The sequence below is a fragment of the Pristiophorus japonicus genome, chromosome 1 (genome assembly GCF_044704955.1).
Source record: "Pristiophorus japonicus isolate sPriJap1 chromosome 1, sPriJap1.hap1, whole genome shotgun sequence".
NCBI lineage: Eukaryota > Metazoa > Chordata > Chondrichthyes > Pristiophoridae > Pristiophorus > Pristiophorus japonicus.
In genome coordinates, this window is record NC_091977.1 from 328,038,327 (window position 1) to 328,059,140 (window position 20,814).

The 20,814-nt window shown below is 43.1% G+C and overlaps 1 protein-coding gene across 1 annotated transcript in view; it reads left to right on the plus strand.

Annotated features, from left to right (window-relative positions):
• Positions 1–20,814, plus strand: part of LOC139256197 (eukaryotic translation initiation factor 3 subunit E-A-like) — a 129,539-nt gene that overhangs the window by 63,095 nt on the left and 45,630 nt on the right. Inside the window, exons 8-9 of the mRNA XM_070874161.1 lie at positions 1,721–1,847; positions 19,173–19,274. Coding sequence (XP_070730262.1) covers positions 1,721–1,847; positions 19,173–19,274 — 229 coding nt within the window. The remainder of the gene's footprint in view (positions 1–1,720; positions 1,848–19,172; positions 19,275–20,814) is intronic.

Sequence of the window (20,814 nt, forward strand, 5' to 3'; positions counted from 1 at the left end):
CCAGAGGCGAGATGAAAATGTTTTCTACGCAGCGAGTTGTTGTGATCTGGAATGCTTGAAAGGGAGATGGAAGCGGATTCAATAATAATTTTCCGAAGGGAATTGGATGTTTACTTAAAGGAAATGTTTGCGGGGCTATGGGGAAAGGGCAGCGGAGTGGGACTATTTAGATAGCTCTTTCAAAGAGCCAACACAGGCACGATGGACCGAATGGCCTCTCATTACCTGATTCACTCAGCGGGGCAGGGCGAGCTAGTTTATCTTGTACTCCTGATGCAGAGAGAGATGTCTCGTGTTACCTTACTACTGTATCATAAGCCCCATTTCAAAGCAGCCGGTCTATTATGTAAGATTGCAGTGGCTAAAAATGAAAACTAGTGAGAGCTGGGATTGTTGGAGGGACAGTGGGAAAAGTTAGATGTAGATATTCAGATGCGACTTAATAATCTTGGTTGGAGAGGTGTTCTGTCATTTAAGGAGAGGTAAAGAGCAGTCGATTTGGGGTGGGTACAGTTAGTTTTTGTAAAGTACTACTGGAATATTGCCAAAGGATTGGCATTGATCACAAACTTATTTAGAGGTTGGAGCATCCCATCTGCTTCTTAGTTATTACACATGAAGCCACCATGGAACTATACCCTGAACATAAGTCACTGGAACTCTTTAGGGCACCATTAATTCTGTTCCATAATGTAAACCTGCAGAGAACAATTTTGGGTATCTGTTGTGAACAGGACATAATGGGCTATGTGTACAGTAGGGGATCTTTCAGTATGAGTGAATCCTGCTCTACAACTTGTTCATTAAAAGGAACCTCTGTAGGTGTGGATCAAACAGTACCTCATGGCTCAAGCCTAAGTTTTATACCACCAACAGAATTTGGAAATTAGACTGACTGACATGGGAAGACACCAGCTCCAGCATTGACAGATTTTAATAACTTATTATGGAACTAACTTAAATTGTTTACTTGCTAACACTTTAAATATTTCACAATTATGAATATATTTATTACAGCTGAAAATGACCTTGTTACAAATCTCTGGTAATCGGCACATACTCTGCTTCGATTTCTTCTTGCTGATTTTAACATTCTTGGTGTCATTCAGTCAGAGAAATTTCAACTAAATTGCTAAAGTATTATTCTTGGTTACTGGCTGAGCGAGCTCAGAGTTGCAGGAGGAAATTAGCCCCATTTTGTGCAGCTGAGTAAGTTATGGAAATTAGCATACTAATGCCATTTTGAAATACATTTATTCTATGGTCTGTATTCATAACTGACAGTCCCCAATGCATTTTTCCATTTTGCAATTATTAGACTGTTGCTGCTAACATTTAACACATCTTTCCTCACTCTGGTTAGGACGAGAGGCTGAAGTGAGCTGCTCTCAGTGCAGCTGTGTATTTGATACGAGAGGCACTCTTCATGTGGGGTAGGAGTGGTTCCACCAGTCTCCATTCTATGGACATTGAGCAGTTCATACTGTTTCATTTAGTAACACAAGAATTAGTGACATTTTCACCTGTGCATGCCAAGCACGTTTAACTACCTTCAAGAATGGAACCTGGCTTAGAGGCCCTCTGAATTGCAGTTGTTGGCTTATTTACCTGTTTTGTTTCAAAAAAAAGTCTTTCTTGCCATGTATTTACATTGCTGATGTACTTTAAGCACAGAGTCTTGCGAGCAAACTTGACTTCTCTCTTTCTCTTCCTTCTTTAGATATCTAAACGCCATTCAGACAATGTGTCCACATATCCTTCGTTACCTGACCACAGCGGTAATCACCAACAAGGATGTGCGAAAACGTAGACAGGTCCTGAAGGATTTAGTGAAGGTCATCCAGCAAGTGAGTATTGGTTCATTCATTCCTCACACAGAATCCCCTCTAATATGAACATAAGAATTAGGAGCAGCAGTAGGCCATGCAGCCCTTTGAGCCTGCTTTGCCATTCAATAAGGTCATGGCTGATCTTCGACCGCAATTCCACTTTCCAGCCTGATATCCATATCCCTTGATTCCCTTAGAGACCAAAAGTCTATTGATCTCTGCCTTGAATATACTCAACAACTGGGCATCCACAGAATTCCAAAGATTCACAACCCTCTGAGTTTAAAATTCTCATCTCAGTCCTAAATGGCCGCCTACTTATCCTGAGACTATACCTCATAGTTCTAGACTTTCCAGCCAGGGAGAACAGCCTCTCCGTATCTACCCTTACATTTCAATGAGATTACCTCTCATTCATTTAAACTCCAGAGAGTATAGGCTCTCTTTCCCAGTACCTCAAAACAGGAAACTCGTTATTTTTCCCCATTCTCCTTCCCTTTCTGTGGTCTTCAGGCTTTTAAAACTCAAACTTAGCACCACCTGATGAATACTTTGCGACTTACTTCATCTAATTTATTCTGTTCAACCTTGGTGCTCTCCTGCACAATAACGCATCAATTGAGTTTCTGATTTTAAAAGAAATATTCAGTAGTTATTTGAAACCTTGGGCAATAATATTTCTCTAGCTAATGACACTCGTAACTATTGGACAAAAAGATGTCACAATGTCGTTCGAAGTAAATGTTGTTTTGCCTTGCTCTCTGCCATGCACATGAGCCAGCTGTTAACAGTGCCTACAGAATTAGCCTGGCGATAGCTCTCCTTCATTGTGAAAAATCCGCGACTTGATGCTGCTCTGACGACTGTAGAGGACACAGATAGGTTAAGCGAATGGGCTAAGTTTGGCAGATGGAATACAATGTCAAAAAGTGTGAGGTCATCCACCTTGTGGGGGGAGGGGGGAGGGGGGGAACAGTAAAAGGGAATATTATTTGAATGGGGAGAAATTACAACATGCTGAGTTGCAGAGGGACCTGGGGGTCCTTGTGGATGAATCCCAAAAAGTTAGTTTGCAGGTGCAGCAGGTAATCAGGAAGGCGAATGGAATGTTGGCCTTTATTGCGAGAGGGATGGAGTACAAAAGCAGGGAGGTCCTGCTGCAATTGTATAGGGTATTGGTGAGGCTGCACCTGGAGTACTGCGTACAGTTTTGGTCACCTTAAGGAAGGATATACTAGCTTTGGAGGGGGTACAGAGGCGATTCACTAGGCTGATTCCGGAGATGAGGGGGTTACCTTATGATGATAGATTGAGTAGACTGGGTCTTTACTCGTTGGAGTTCAGAAGGATGAGGGGTGATCTTATAGAAACATTTAAAATAATGAAAGGGATAGACAAGATAGAGGCAGAGAGGTTGGTCGGGGAGACTAGAACTAGGGGGCACAGCCTCAAAATACAGGGGAGCCAATTTAAAACCGAGTTGAGAAGGAATTTCTTCTCCCAGAGGGTTGTGAATCTGTGGAATTCTCTGCCCAAGGAAGCAGTTGAGGCTAGCTCATTGAATGTATTCAAGTCACAGATAGATTTTTAACCAATAAGGGAATTAAGGGTTATGGGGAGCGGGCGAGTAAGTGGAGCTGAGTCCACGGCCAGATCAGCCATGATCTTGTTGAATGGCGGAGCAGGCTCGAGGGGCTAGATGGCCTACTCCTGTTCCTAATTCTTATGTTCTTATGACTAACTGTCCAATCCAAGGCACTTCAGAGGTGTCTGAAGTCAAAGAAAGAACAATTCAGTAACCAAAAGCTTGCTCTAAGGTAGGGTTCTAAAGTGGGTCTTCAAAAGCAGTGAAAAGAGAGATGGGGGTGGCAACTGGAGCACTGAACGGGTTGCGGAATGTACAGCTGCCAATGGTGGGGTAAAGCGAGGAGGATATCCAAGGCTCAAACCACCAACGGAAAGTTCTGAGGGAATGGGAAAATTACCCTCTGAAAAGAAAGGTTAAGACTAATGTGTGAAAGGAAATGTTTTGTAAAAGAGAGGAATGATGGGAATTTTGGGGAATTATTTGGAATGGGATGTCGGCAATACAGTCTTGGGTATCCAATAAGTATACACATTTCTTTGTGTGTTAAGCAGAAAAAAGAATTGGTTGGTCAGGAAGTAGATGCTGTTTGATTTCTGGAGCAGCCAGTATTAGGAAAATTATACACGTGGCCACACTATAATATTAAAATGCAACAGATGTAACCTGAAGACTTTTCAGATGAAAAATTTGCAGTTGCATTCCTCCTTCAGTATGTCTGCCCGAAAAATTTGAATCAAAGAACAGAGTGCAGATTTTGGAATTCAAGACCTATTTTTCTCATCAAGATGTCCTGCTGAGAATTGTACTTTAAGCCACATTGCCATTCTCAGAATAGATGGCTGGCATGTTAAAAGAAGAATGTCGTTTGCTCCAATACTCAGTGGATATACTTGAATATTTTAGTTTTGTGTTCTCGGGCTGAAGATCCAAAACTCATCTCTGATAAGAAATGGGAGTCCTTCTTTGTGCAGGAAGGATGTAAAATCTCAGAAGGCAAATCAATCAATGTTTTGAAGTATGAAATTCCTGCTTTCTGGTGCTGCAGCATTTGTGGAGCTTACAGGCAGCTCCGAGCGGCATAGCGTTAGCTCAGTGCAGGAACGAGCGATCCAGAAGTGTTGTACTCATTATCCCAATCCTGTGGGGATTGCCTTATTTCAGTGTTTATCACCCAGCTACTAGTTACAGGGAGGAAATTAATATAATTCCTGCCCCACACAGCCTGATGCATTTTCCCACTCCATCTCCACCTACCCACCTGATTCTGCTTCTGTTATTTGCCCACTAATTACCTTCTTGCTTTAGCAATCTCTGATTTGCCACCTTGACTTTGTTTGCTGGTAGGGAGTTATCCCGGGTATTACAGTTCCACCATTCTCCCAACGTGCTCTTTTGTGTTTGTGACAAAAGGTGATCAGGGTTGCTGAATGCTATGATATTCTCTCGATTATCAGACTGTTTATAATATAAAACATGCCTCATTTATCTGTGGGTTAACGGTTATCTTCTGATGTGGGATGCCCACAATCTCTCAATCCCTTTCGTAAGGCAAAAATTAAGACCAATGCCTACTGGCTAAAACTAATGGTCAGATTTATTTACAGGCTAAATAATACTAAGGTACAGAGAGTACAAAGTAAAAATAAAATCGGTCCAAAAGGGGTTAAACACCCTTTAAGCAATTATTTCTATGCAGTTTGATTAGCAACCAAACTTTTAGCTGAATGTCTTCTGTAGATCTGTATGATGCAGTGTTGAACACTGGTAATGTGAAATTTTCAAAATGTCAGTAAATTGTGGGTCTCCAGCCAGAAGTAAAGCCTCTGGGAGCATTCCCCAGACATGAAAGTCCAAAAACCTGTCATAGTTGTCAGTCATCCCTGATGGACACAGTGGTAAGGGACACACTCTGTTGTGCCAATGAGCAGATGTTCACACGTTGGGGAAAAAGTTGGAGTCCATTATTAAGGAAGCAGTAGCAGGACATTTGGAAAAGCATAATTGAACAAGCAGAGTCAGCATGGTTTTATGAAAGGGAAATCATGTTTGACAAATTTGCTGGAGTTCTTGAGAACTCCAACGAGCAGGGTAGATAAGGAGAAACCAATGGATGTGGTGTAATTGGATTTCCAGAATACGTTCAATAAGGTGCCACATAAGATTACTGCACAAGATAAAAGTTCACTGGGTTGGGGAGTAATATATTAGCATGGATAGAGGATTGGCTAGCTAACAGAAAACAAAGAGTCGGGATAAATGGTTCATTCTCTGGTTGGCAACCAGTAACCAGTGGGGTGCCGCAGAGATTGGTGCTGGGGCCTCAACTATTTACAATCTATATTAATGACGGATGAAGGGACCGAGTGTAATGTAGCCAAGTTTGCTGATGATGCAAAGATGGGTGGGAGAGCAAATAGCGAGGAGGACAAAAGAAATCTGCAAAGGGATATAGACAGGCTAAGTGAGTGGTCAAAAATTTGGCAGATGGAGCATAATGTGAGAAAATGTGAGGTTATCCACTTTGGCAGAAAAAATAGAAAAGCAAATCATAATTTAAATGGCGCAAAATTGCAAAATGCTGCAGTACAGAGGGACCTGGAGGTCCTTGTGCATGAAACACAAAAAGTTAGTATGCAGGTACAGCAAGTAATCAGGAAGAGGCAAATGAATGTTGGCCTTTATTGCAAGGGGGATGGAGTATAAAAGCAGGGAAATCCTGCTACAATTGTACAGGGTATTGGTGAGACCGCACCTAGAGTACTGTGTACAGTTTTGGTCTCCGTATTTAAGGAAGCATATACTTGCATTGGAGGCTGTTCAGAGAAGGTTCACTAGGTTGATTCTGGAGATGAGTGGGTTGACTTGTGAGGACAGGTTGAGTAGGTTGGGTTTGTATTCATTGGAGTTCAGAAGAATGAGAGGTGATCTTATCGAAACATAAGATAATGAGGCGGCTCGACAAAGTGGCTACAGAGAAGATATTTCCACTCATAAGGGAAACCAAAACTAGGGGACATAGTCTTAGAATAAGGGGCCGCCCATTTAAAACTGAGATGAGGAGAAATTTCCTCTGAGGGTCGTAAATCTATGGAATTCTCTGCCCCAGAAAGCTGTGGAGACTAGGTCATTGAATATATTTAAGGTGGAGATAGGCAGATTTTTGAGCAATATGGGAGTAAAGGGTTATGGCGAGTGGGCAGGGAAGTGGAGTTGAGTCCATGATCAGATCAGCCATGATCTTCTTAAATGGCAGAGCAGGCTCGAGGGGCCAAATGGCCTATTCCTGCTCGTATTTCTTATGTTCTTATCATCCAGGTCTTTCCTACCTGTTGATAATGTGACCACGCATAATTTAATTAGCATCTAGAACAAAGACTTAAGTTAATCAACCTGGCTCTTTTCATTTAGATATCTTGCTTCCCATCTCCATTTTAAGATTAGTTGAGGGAAAAGCTTCCATTTTGATTCTAGCTATTTCTCAATTGCAGGAGCTAACTTAGAAAAATCTTCCCATTTTGTCTCAAACCTTTGTTGTAATGTGAAACACATCCAGTGTCGCTGTAGGGAATAAACGGGCATTTCGCAGCAAGGTAGGCCGAGATACCCTTTCTTGTACTAGAGTTGCCTGTCTTGCTACAAAAGAAGGAGCCAAAGAAGGGAATTGGGCTTGAAACATAATTGAATGAGCAAAGAAATGGCAGTTCAATGGTCTGGAACCAGTGCTACAATTCATGCAGGAATTTGGTAATGTTGGTTTCTTTAGTTACGGATGAAATTGAGAAACTATGCTACAATTCTAAAGCCTGAAAGCAAGCAGTAGGTACTTGTTTCATTTGCTTCTCGAAAGAGGAAAGCAAAATCTTTTATTTTTCATCTGTGCTCAGAGGAGGTTTGTTATGCTACTGATCTTCAAATATTATCACACAAGATTGAAGTATTTCAACAGGATTTTAACAAATGTGAAACTCCTGTATAAATCATCCAAACAATGTTAGAAAATATACATGCTAGGGACTGGTTAAGTGACATTTCCAGAAATTAATAAAAAAAACTGGAGTATTGATTGAATTGTTGCTCCACTCGGCAAATGATTTTTCTTCGGCCTCCAAGATACTTTTCAACACCATAGGTCTATCCCTGCTGATGTGCTTGTCGACATTCAGTATTGAATGAGCAGAAATTTTCTCCCAGCTAAATATTGGGAAGACCGAAGCCATTGTCTTTGGCCCCCACCACCTGCTCCATTCGCCTCCCTGGCCACTGTCTGAGGCTGAACCAGATTGATTGCAACCTCGGCATCCTATTTGACCCTGAGAAGCGCTTCCGATTCCATTGCCTGTTCATCACCAAAACTGCCTGCTTTCACCTCCGTAATATCGCCTGTCTCTGTTCCTGCTTCAGCCCATCTGCTGCTGAAACCTTCATCGATGCTTTTGTTACCTCCTTCCTGTTACATTCCAATGCTCTCCTGGCTGGCCTCCCAGCTTCCACTCTGTAAATGTTGTCTCATCCAAAGCACTACTGACGTCATCCTAACTCTCACCAAGTCCGAGTCATCCATTGCCCCTCTGCTTGCTGACTTAAATTGGCTCCTGGTCCAGCAGTGCCTCAAATTTAAAATTCTCATCCTTGTGTTAAAATCCCTCCATGGCGTCGCCCACTCCGAATCTCTAACTTCCTCCAGCTCTACAACCCTCTCGAGATGTAATAATGTAGTAAAATGTCCTAAGGCACTTCACACAAAGTTTGACACCGTGCCACATTAGGAGATATTCGAACAAGTTGGTCTCACAGGTAGTATTTAGGAAGGTTTTAAAGGAGGACGGAGAGATTTAGAGAGGGAAATCCAGAGCTCTTGGGGTTTAGGCAGCTGAAGGCACAGTCACCAATGGCAGCGCGAAGGATATGGGGATGTGCAAGAGGCCAGAATTAGAGCTGTGCAGAGATTTGAGAGTTGTAGGCCTGGAGGAGGTTGCAGCGATAGGCACGGGACAAGGCTATTGAGGGATTTGAACGCACTAGTGAGCATTTTAAAATTGAGGCATTGCTGGACCACGAGCCAATGTTGGTCAGCAAGCACAAGGGTGCTGGGTGAACGGGACTTCATGCAAGTTAGGATACGGGCAGCAGAGCTTTAGATGTGCTGAAGTTTACAATGGGTGGAAGATGGGAGGCCGGTCAGGAGATCAATAGGATGGACAATGCCAGGAGCCTGTTGTACTGGAGTTGTTTCAGGGACCTGTGTAAATGTAGTGTAATTCTGTAATGGGGGACTCACTTGAAAAACAAAATCCATGATGGCTAGATTTTTGAAATACATCTTGTACAATTTCTTGAAGAGGAAATCTAGGGCCCAAGAATGGTACCCCAATTTTCTGGAATAAAAAGAGTGCCGAAAACTTACCTTGTGATTCTGCAAGCTCCGCAGGATATCTTTGTGCTCGGATTGGTGCAGCACAATGGGTCGGGAGCGGAGCCAGGTCCCTGCGCTGAAAACAGTGCTAGAGTGTGCGTGCATGTGCAGTAGCTCCTTGCCCCCAAGGCTGCGTGGGAGGGGCCTGAAGCACACTGCCCCTAACCCTGGCCGAATGGGCTCCCCGGGCGAAGATTGGGCTTGGGCCTCCCTCCCGTTCAGCTCTCAATCTCTTCTCCTCCCACTCACCCCACCCCCCCCCCCCCCAACCACACGTCAGCAGCAGAGCCTGCCCACCCGGCATCTTGCTGTGCCCGAAGTCTTCGGTGGCAGCCAGGCATCTGCGGCGGCGGGGCCCGTTCAGCCCATCCTCTCCCACACCCCCTCGTCCTCGTCGTTTGTAAAAGTGAAGTGCTTAATGTTTGTAAACCCCGCCCCCCCCACTATCTCTCGTTCCCTACACCTGATTTCTAAGTGTAGGCAAGGTTTTTCTGAGCATACAAAAATCTACACTTACTCCATTCTAAGTTAGTTTGGAGTAAGTGTTCACTGCCTAAACTTGCAAAACAGGCGTAAGTGGCTGGACACCCCCCTTTTGGGGAAAAAAAATCTGTTCGAAAATGAAGCTCTTCTAACTCTCGAGAACTGGAACAAACTAACTGCCGAGAATTGCAATTTCTAAAATGCTCCATTCTAAACTAGTTGCTCCAAAAAAATAGGAGCAACTCTGGCCGAAACTTGAGCCCCTAGGGTGCAGCTTCGTTACTTTTTGAATTGAAGAAATCCTAGTTTTTCTGGTCATATAATTGTAAAAGTGGAAAAAGTTGAAGGACCTGTTTGCAGAGCGTGTCAGTAATGCTATTTCCAGAATGTAAACCTTTTCAATTAATTTCTTCATTTAAAAATCTGTGTCTTTGAGCCTTGGTGACATTGCTTCATTACATGCCCATCAAGCTTTATTTTATGTGCAGATAGTGTATCAGCAATGGCGAAAGGGTTAGAAAACAATACTGTCTGCGTTAGTCAATCTGTTAAATTATTTAGGTAATATTACAAGAAATAATGTGTCCTCATTACATCACTTGGGTTATTGTGCTGATCCTCTGTAACATCACACTTCTGTCCTTCAACTTCATCTGATGCAGTATTCATCAGCTGTTTGTTAGATCATCGTCCCAATATTTTTCCAGCTTAAAGCTTGACTTAAATCCTGTGGGCTAAAACTTCCAGGGCTTTATGCCACCCGTTACCATCAAAAAATGGCGAAGAGAGGATGGTTTCTGTTCTTTTGCCAACTGGTGGTGGGTCCTATTGTGTCCTCCATTTTCCCAGGCCCGGCAGCACTGCCGGCAAGGTGCATCTCCCGGCAGATGTAAATGAGAGAGCGGTGACGTACGCCGACTTGTCACCACGGCGCCTCTTAAAGGGACACACCCATCTTTCGGCCAAGTTTGCATTTAAGCTTTTGGACTAGGTTTGATTTTATTGAAGTAGTGGCTTGCTGCAATAGATGCTAAAAGTTTTTTTTAAGTATGTAGGGTGTGCTGCTGGATGCTTGCAAGACATTGGATGTTAAAGGAAAGCTTCTGAGAAGACACAAAATGCTGAAAATACTCAGCAGGTCAGGGGACATCCATGGAGAAAGTAAGAGTTCATGTCTGAGGTCAAGATGCTGCCTGACCGGCAGCATTTTATGCTGTCAATTCAGATTTACAGCATCTGCTCGCAGAGAGAAGAGGAAGACGCAGAAGAGGAGGAATCCGAAGGGAGGTCGCAACCCAGACAGTCCCTTTCTGGCCAGCATATCCAAGATGGAATCATTCGCCTGCGGTCCCAGTGATCACACCCCCAATTCTGCTTTCAACATTAGCCCTACATGTTACCTTCCCTCTGTTACTGACGCCGTGGTGACAAGTCGACGTGCGTCACCACTCTCATTTACATCTGCCGGGCCTGGGACCCACCACCAGTTGGCAAGAGCAGCAACCATCCTCTCTTCATAGTGTCCTCTTGGCCACGATGCCACAATCAAAGTCACTAAAAAGCATATTTTCCAATCCAGCTTTATACATCTGTCCATCCTATATGACATCACGAAATCAACTCGCCCTTATGCATTCCCTTAGTGACTGTCTTGTGTGTGCCTTTGCCAATCCTACTCGTAGTGCTACCCCAGTGGCTGCAGCATGGCTGGTGGAAGGCTGCTGACTCTGTGGGGAACATTGCAGATGATATTGCTGGTCGACCTTGAGCTGGTGCCTGGGTGTGACGAATCGAGTGATGGTGTTTCTTCTTCACTCTCCTCTCTTCTTGGCCAACCACTGGCTGAGCAGGCTGCATTCCTTGGTTGTGGGAAATGAGGAAGGCACAAGGGCGGAGTTGGGTTAGGGGAGGACGAAAAAGCAAGGGCTGCATGCGAGTACGAGGATACCAGCATCTTGTATCCTTTTTGCCACGCTGCTGGTCAAGGGTTCAGCCATGTCCCTGCCAAGAATGGCCAGCTCCTAAGGGGCTGAGGTGAAGCTTGGAAAAGGAGATTTGCCTCATGATTGTTGGTAGTTAAGTGATTGGAGGGGTTGGGGTTGTGCATTGAGCAGTGTGTCAGGCTCATGGTGCAGTTGGTACGAGACGGCTTTTGACCAGTGGTCTGAGGTCATGAATTTTTGGGCACTGGAGCTAGGTGGTGGGGGGCAACACTGCTGGCAGTGCTGGAGAGCCTCTCTTGCAATGTTGCCCCCTTGCACAAAGCTGTAGTGCTGTGTGTGAGAGACCGTGGGTGCCCCTATCCTGGCTTGCTGAGCCATTTGTGTTGGTGTTGAAGCACTTTTCCAATTTTTTTTATGTTTGCAAGGGAATTCAACTTTAAGAGCTGAAGACTCCTATTTGTGACTTTTTAATGTTTATTTTTTTTTAAAAGCTCTCTTCCAGAGGCTAAAAATCTGCAAAGGGATATAGACAGGTTGAATGAGTGGGCAAAAATTTGGCAGATGGAGTATAATATGGGAAAATGTGAGGTTATCCACTTTGGCAGAAATTATAGAAAAGCAAATTATAATTTAAATTGACAAAAATTGCAAAGTGTTGCAGTACAGAGAGACCTGGGGGTCCTTGTGCACGAAACACAAAAAGTTAGTATGCAGGTACAGCAAGTAATCAGGAAGGCAAATGGAATGTTGGCCTTTATTGTAAGGGGGATACAGTATAAAAACCGAGAAATCCTGCTACAACTGTACAGGGTATTGGTGAGGCCACATCTGGAGTACTGCGTACAGTTTTGGCCTTTGTATTTAAGGTAGAGAGAGACAGATTTTTGAGCGATAAGGGAGTCAAGGGTTATGGGGAGCGGGCAGGGCAGTGGAGCTGAGTCCATGTTCAGATCAGCCATGATCATATTGAATGGTGGAGCAGGCTCGAGGGGCTAAATGGCCTACTCCTGCTCCTATTTCTTATGTTCTTATCTGTCAATCAGCATCACCAAACAGATTATCTGCGTGATTAGAGAGTAAATAAGGAGAAACTGTTTCCACTGGGAGGAGGGTCAGTAACCAGAGGACACGGATTTAAGGTAATTGACAAACACACTTTTTTAAGTGCATTTGAATCTCAGTTCTTGTGTTGGCATTGGAATCCAACTCCAGTTGGTGAATCGGTTGCATCTTTGGGTAGCGTTGCATTCGGTACCCTTAACTATGATGATGACCAGCCTCTTGACTCAGATCAGCACTCCAGTAGAAATTGTGGTTCCACTGGCCTGCTATTCATGCCCAAAACTTAATAGAAATGATGCAAGAACTAAACTGAGAATATTTAATAAAGACAGTCATAGAGCTGTTTCTAGTAGTTCTATTCCGCTTGAAGTTGAACTCTTTGCAAGAACCGGAATGGAGTTGGTTTCTGGAAGTCACAGTTTCTACAAACGTTGAGAACTTGTCACTTTTTTGTTGTTGCAGGAAACTGTGGTTCAATTAAACGTTCCAAGCCAGCATTTTCTTCAGTTGTTCTAGGATTCACTTTTGAGCACAGTTGATTGCAGGGTGTCCAGTGTGAGATAACATTTTCTAGTTACCCGGATGCATTATTTGACTGGTGATTAGGATTTGAGTTGACTCCAAGATGGCAAGAAAACTCTGCAAATCTGAACTGAAAACTGAAATAAATTTGAAAATACACAGCAGGTCAGTCAGCAGAGTGGTTGGTTACATGGTTTTGATAAAACTCCAGCATTATCCCCCCGCACCCCTATGCACCATTGGGGTTTTTGCTGTGCTTCCCCCCCCCCCCCCGTGCACATTTGGGTTTTGCTGTACCCCATGCACTCGAGTTTTGCACTAGTTTCCCGCCGCCTGCCCCCCCCGGCCTTGTGCTCTTTTGGGTTCCAATAGCCTTGGCTCTGCCATCCTGCGCCCAAGCTCCCACTTAAGTTAGTGGAGTGTATTCCTAGAAGGGGGCAAGTGTGCACTCCATATCTGACAAAAGGAAACCATGTGAGTTTCTCAGTACAGCGCAGCCTGGTTTAGAGAGTCTTAAACAAGTGTGTTGGACATCTGACCAAAAAAGAGATTGACTGTGCTATAGCTGACATTTCAGCTTAGCAACTCGAGTGAAGATTTTGGCTTGGCTTTATATAAAAAAGCACACACACACACACACACACGCTAACCCCTTCGAGGTTGTGTACAATATCCATTTTTGCATTGTTGCCAAAATTTAAGTGTGTAGCAATGTGTCATTATTCTGCCAGCTTTGTTATCTAATGTCCTTAGTTTTTATCGTATGGCAAAGGTAAAAAAGTGACATTGTATTTTACAAACATTGAAAATAGTTACAGATGAGCTCTGCTTAGATGTAAACATTTGTAAAACTTGGCTGAAACCTAACATTTATTCTTCCAGACCATCTTTGGCATTAAAAATGTTGTTTTCCACTTTCTGCCATCCCACCGTTAAATCTACGATTTCCTTCACTATCCAACAGACTTGAGCTTCGTAAAGTTGTTCTGCACTGTTTTCCTTTACATGCTCAACAACTGGCATTGGTATCGTGCCCTTAAATGTAGAGAAAGAGCCCAAGGTACTGCACAGAGAAAGAAATACTTGGATTTATATAGCGCCATTCACGACCACCGAATGTCTGAGCTTTACAGCCAATTAAGTACTTGGAGTGTATTCACTTGTACGGCAGGAAACGTGGCAGCCAATTTGTGCACAGCAAGCTCCCACAAACAGCAATGTGATAATGACTAGATACCTGTAATCTGTTTTAGTGATGTTGATTGAGGGATAACGCCCCTGCTCCTCTTCGAAATAGTGCCATGGGATCTTTTACATCCACTTAGACCGAAGTCCTATCTGCTTTCTCATTGTCTCATCCGAAAGACGGCACCGCCGACAGAGCAGCGCTCTCAGCATGGCACTGGAGTGTTGGCCTAGATTTTTGTGCTCATTCCTGGAGTGGGACTTGAGCACAATTAAGGTGTAATCAGACAAAAAGCAGACAACGATCAAAGGAGCAAATATTCGGACGGTTGACCAAAATCTCGGTCCAAGACGTGGGGGTTTTTAGGATGGTCTTAAAACATGTGTTTCGCAAGCATCTCCATCACTTTGTCCATTTTAATGTCTAATCTTTTAATTAAAAAAAAATAAGACTTTTGAGGAGTCAACATGATATGCAAAGGGAGGAATGTGTTTTGAGTACTGAGAAGATGGGATATTACATATGGTACAGGGCAGCAGAACAAGGAGATGCAGGTATTAACTGAAAACTGGTAGATTCAAGTGTGATGAACGGAAGCATTATTTCACGGGTGATCTGTCTTTGGAATAGTTTCCAGAGGGAAGTTACAAGATCAGTAAGTAACTCTGATCTGCTCAAACTCAAATGAACCAGTCCCTTGGGAGAAAAGTATCGTCAGTTGCAACCATTTAAGATATCGGGAGGATGGGCAAGCCTAGAGATTGTGGATGTGACTAACTAAATTGAGTAATGTGATTGGTTTGAAGTGCAGCCTTTCTCATGGTTACTTTGCAGTGGGTGTCTGAGAGCTTTGCTTCTATATTTCTGTGCTTCACTCTAATTAAATTGTTTCTGAGCCATTGAAAAATCAGATATTTTTTGCTGCAGATTAAAATGTTGTGTGCTTTACACACTGCATATTTAATGAATCAAGTGCTAGAAGCAAGACTTCTAATTGTGAAAAGTACGAAGTACAACATACAAAGACGCAAGATAAATATAATGCAGTATCCAGTGTACAGGAATTATTAGAGCAAACCTGTGTAATATAGTACTTTTTAAATACACAAATTAGAAATAAAACAGATGTTAACCAAGTACAGAAACATTAAGAGTTTAGCACTGAGGGAAATGGCCCTGATTAAGAAATTGGGTGTAGATTCAAAGCATTGCAACAGTACTGCAAGCGCCTGTCAATTTATGTGCAGCAGTATAAAAGTTACAATAGGGGACTCATCTTGTTCAGGTACTGCAACACCAGTGTTATATTGCACCTTTCTATATTATGATGTTTCGCAAGAGAGAAAGATACATATTTACTGTTGATCATTTTTAGTATGTTTTGGTAAAGTAACCCATTGTCTAAAGGCAATGATTATTTATTTGCAGCATCATTCCGAAATTTCCAGCACAAACTGGAATGATCAATACAGTTAAGCTGTGTTGCCAACCTCCAAAACCTGCAGCTGAATGCATTGCATGCATCAGTGTGTGCTCCTGTGGTGGGCGATGCCAGTTGCTCCACGTCCTCCATATCGTCCTCAGAAATGGAAGAGTTTGTAACAGTGAAATTCATTTCCTCCTCTAAATTTGTTCGCTGCACACGCCGCAAACAAGACTGAACACGCGAGCTAGTAAGTGCCCACAAAAAACCCCCACTCATTTCCTTGAAGCTTTCCGGACATAGCCAAGAAAGAATGCAGCTTTTCACTTGCAACAGCACATCTATCACACCGGTCAAATATTAAGACAAATATTTGCTTCCATGCAAATGTACCATTGCAACCTCACAATCATTGTGCACTGTCAACTAAAGCCAGGACTTCAAATAAATACTGCATTCTGCTTGACTTGTTTTCCCATTTGCCTCATTTTCTCCCCTTTCCTTCCTGCTTGCCAAAAGCTCCAACTCTTAGTAGATTACGGAGCATTGTCCAAGAAGTCATTTTCCATGAACGAGCATGGTCAGCAGTTGACTGAACTTTAGCCAAAAATGCAAACTTATAAAAATTGGACAGCTCAAATAGTTACATGCCAGTCCATAATTGGTAGCAGTAGTGTCAGACAGACCAAGGTAACACACTTGGATGTTTAATAGGCACCAAAGGATAAGATTTCCATCAATACTCAATGCAGAAAATGAGATCATAGTTCACATTTTACAATACATTAAGTCAGAGAATTGTTACGCGCACTGTAAAGAAGCAAGAACTATTAGAAAACGAGTATACACTAGTCTACAAGAATACACTAGCATGGATGTGTTACAATCCGAGGAAACTAGCCAGATCAAACACCAATTTAAAAAAAAAAAAAAAATTTTTTTTTACTTCCATCAAGACATGAGTGTAAATGCATTTCAGAATGAGGATCTATTAAACTGTTTTGTGGGGGCAGTGGAATGCACGATTGGGGGGGGGAGGGAGAAGTCAAGTGATTTATGGAGCAGAGAGAACTGTGGCCTCAACTCCTACGTTATTTTCAGCTTGTGATGGATGGAGGCTGGCAAGGAGTGGGGTTGAGAAGTTGAGGCGATCAAGGTGCCAATGTGGAGAGGTGAAGAAATAGTCTGTTATGGAGGAATGTGGTATTGGGGGTGAGCTGGAGTGGAAAGCTCTGCCCAGGGCAGAACAGAAGTTGCATTCTGACAGAATATTCTTTTTGGGGATTTACGCTGCAAGGTCTGAAGAAAAGCTAGCCATGTCTAGAGAGTTACTGGTGTAACCTCCAAGAGAAGCAGCTCTGCCCAAATGTCTTTTTTTAATGTTCGTTCATGGGATGTGGATGTTACTGGCAAGACTAGCATTTATTACCCATCCCTAAATTGCCCTCGAGAAGGTGGTGGTGAGCTGTCACCTTGAACCCTGAGCCGCCGCAGTCAGTGTGATGAAGGTACTCCCACAGTGCTGTTAGGGAGGGAATTCCAGGATTTTGACCCAGCGACAATGAACAAACAGTGATATCTTTCCAAATCAGGATGGTGTGTGACTTGGAGATGGTGGTGGTGTTCCCATTGCCTGCTGCCCTTCACCTTCTAAGCGGTAGAGGTCGGGGGTTTGGGAGGTGCTGTCAAAGAAAATATATAGTAAGATACCCCTACCTTATAGAAGTGGGTGTATTACCGCTGGTTCTAAAACATCTATATTTAATAAGCAGCTGGACACCTGCAAGAAAGTATCTCCTTCAGCTGTGTCCTATCTGCACATCAGCAATGAGTCCCAATCACTACCATTGTCAATACTTGTAGGTTTGCTCATTGACGATTTTATTGGACCTACTTTCGACAAGTAGGATTTCGTTGGGGCTAGATTAAAATTTAAACAGAATAGAAAGATTTCACTTGAATTGTAGTGGATGTAGTCTTGAGATTTCCAGTGATCTAGTGTAAGCTCTAGTGTCGTTGGTTCAACCTGTGATGGTTAATTCTGGATTTGTACTTTGGACATAAAGTAGAATTTCAGGTGACAACACCACAAGAGAAAATTCCTCAGCAAAAACATCCTATGAAAACTTGATGCAGATATATAGTACAGATATTCTAACAAGTGCAGCTGCAGTAGCTCCTGTATCCTGGTGTAACGAGTTCTGGTTGAAGTCACCCCTCAGTGATGCTTGATTTGTCATCTTGTAGAGGACAGATAACCTGACTCCATCTCTCATGCTGTTGAGGTGCACTGCAACATAGAGTAGGTCAACTTGATGAAATGTGATCTGCATGGGTTTTAGCGTACTTTGTCCAGGAATAGGACGTGGGTTTTCTCTCTCCTGCCAAACAGCTATAATACCGAATCACTGGGCATTTGTAGAGCGCCGATATTGCTGATACTCCTCTACCTGCTTTTCTTGATCATCGCAACTTGTTTCTACCTCTGTTTTTTCGGATGTGATTAGTAAGTGGGAAGCTGAATGTTTCTAACTGAAGAGAACTTGATATCGTTGGGGAGGAGGAGTCACTGGGTAACTGCACAGACCGTCTTCTAATGACATGAGTTGCTCTTTTTAGGGTTGTCTAATTACATGTTTCCAGTGATCCAATTGTTGCTCTTGTTTCATAATTAACATTTTTATATTAAAACTAGTCAAAATTTAAATTTTTCTCCTGAAATTGCAACACAGAATTGTACAGCATAGAACGAGGCCCTTCAGCCCATTGTGCATGTGCAGGATATGTTCTTTTCTCCAAGTCGCAAATGGTTAGCTTATTTTCCCTGTTGTCAGTTTTTCCTTCCTCCTTTTGATGACATTGACACTCTGGAGGGCAGCCGACACCCTCTGGTGCCCACCCAAATGGCCCAGGGTATGATTGTATTCGCCCATGCGTTGTGATCTCACGGCCAAGCCTCGATCCTGACACCCAGAGACCCGCACTTCCTGCAGGAGTGGAAGCCATAGCAATTTCTCCCTTCTCCCCAGACTAGAGGCCACTTGTAGTAACCTCCATTGCTGAAGAAGCTAACTTGGCACAATCTGGCGATTGAGCATGGGGTCTTTGTGCGCTGGACAAACTTGTAGGAGTGCTGGGAGCTTAGAAATGGTTAGCTTTGAAGAACCAGAATTCACCTTCCCCCTTCCACCCTCCCCACCCCTGCCACATTTTTTTCGGATTTGCTTGATTTGAAGTCATTTGTCACAAGTGTAAACTAGAATGATCTTGTATACAAAAAAAATTGCACGCTTTGGGGTTCCTGTTCATAGGCTGATCAGTTAGGCAAGAAACAATCTGTGCCTTTCTGTAGTTCGAAGTAATTGTGCTGAACCTTATAAGCTGTTTAGAATTTTAAGTGTGGGTCATTAATATTTTAATAGCCAACAATTAACTTGAGCTTTTACTGTATGAACAGACAGCAAAATATTCTCTGGTTTTCATGTGAACTAGATCAATTGATTTTTCTTGTCCTTAATGGGTCTGAAAAGAATTTGATTGTACTCAAAGAACCTTGCAAGGTGTGCCATCTCTCTACACTGTTCTTTAAGTTTGAGGAGATTAGCCAAAAGTCTGCTGAGAAACCTGTAGGATCGCGACTGGCAAATCTGCATAATTTATTGGTTAATCACTTACTTTTCAAGAGCCTTCCCAATTTAATTCATTTTTTGATTATTGTTGCAGGAATCTTACACTTACAAGGACCCCATCACTGAATTTGTGGAATGCCTGTATGTGAATTTTGATTTTGATGGTGCTCAGAAGAAGCTGCGAGAGTGTGAATCTGTGAGTTGTTTGTTTCACTATTAGTCTTTCATACACCTTTTTTTTTATTCATTCATGGAATATGGGCATCACTGTCAAGACCAGCATTTTATTGCCCATGAGAAGATGGTGGTGAGTGGTCGTCTTGAACCATTGTAGTCCATGTGGTGAAGGTAATCCCATTGTGCTGTTACTTGGGAGTTCCATGATTTTGATCCAGTGACGATGAAGGAACAGCAATATATTTCCAAGTCAGGATGGTGTGTAACTTGGAGGGGAACTTGCAGGTGGTGGTGTTCCCATGCGCCTGCTGCCCTTGTCGTACTAGGTGGTAAAGGTCACAGGTTTGGGACAATTCTGAATACTAACAAGATTTCAGGGTCAGCAATAATGCACCCCATTTAAAACTTTTTTCTTTCAATCCTTATAGGAAAGGTGCATCATTGAGTTCGTGCTCCTGTTTACTTTTGGGGCTGTTGAGGTTTAGGGAATGCATTAACCCACTGTTAGCTTTCCTTTCCCCATCTCTCCTAAATGACTTGGGTTAGATTTTTCCTGTTGGCCATGGTGCCCATGGCTGTCATCATAGGCAGTCCCTCGAAGCGAGGATGACTTGCTCCCACACCAAAAAGGGATGAGTTTGCGGGTATTTCAATGTTCCGGATCCCGAACTACATGCTGAAGGGTGGAAGATGCCTGTGCGTGGATTTTTTTTAACGTGTGGTGGCCGTTGCATACCGGCCACCGCACTGGCTTGACAGAGCTAGGTCTTGGTCCAGTGGCGAGGATTATCCAAAACGACTGGAGCCCAGCTCTGCTGCACGACCTAGCGTGCACATATTGCAGTGTGCGCTGGCCCGTACCAATGGCTGTACTTGACTGGCAGAGGATGCAGTTCAAGCAGGGTAGAATGGGCAGTGAGAGTTCCTGACAACCTCACTGCGCTTCATCAGCAAGCCTCGAGAAGAACATCTAAAATGTCACCAACATAAATTCATCTGAAGTGACTAGCATCAGTGTAAAGAATTAGGGTGTTGAGGTACCTGAGCTATCTGGGTTCATGATACAGTACTAAATTCCTTCAATGTTATAGTAATATAAGGTTATCACGTGTTCTTCGTTGATTTACACATTATCATCACTTCCTCAAAACAAAATACGTTTTCTCCCACGATTTGATGTATGAGTATTCCACAATAGAAAGTTAGACTGCATCAACACAGTCGAGAGCTGAAATATTCATGCCAATGTAAATGGCAACACTGCAATTTGGTTTACCTGGACCAATAACTACTGCAGTGGGATGTGCCTCCAAGTTCACAATGACAGTGCGACACTGAGGGAGTTCTGCACTGTAAGAGGTGCCATCTTTCAGATGAGACATTAAACCGAGGCCCTGTCTGCTCTCAGTTGGATGTAAAAGATCCCATGGCACTATTCAAAAGAAGAGTAGGGGAGTTCTCGCTGGAGTCCTGGCCAATATTTATCCCTCAACTGACATCAGTAAAACAGATTGGTCATTATCACATTGCTGTTTGTAGGACCTTGCTGTGTGCAAATT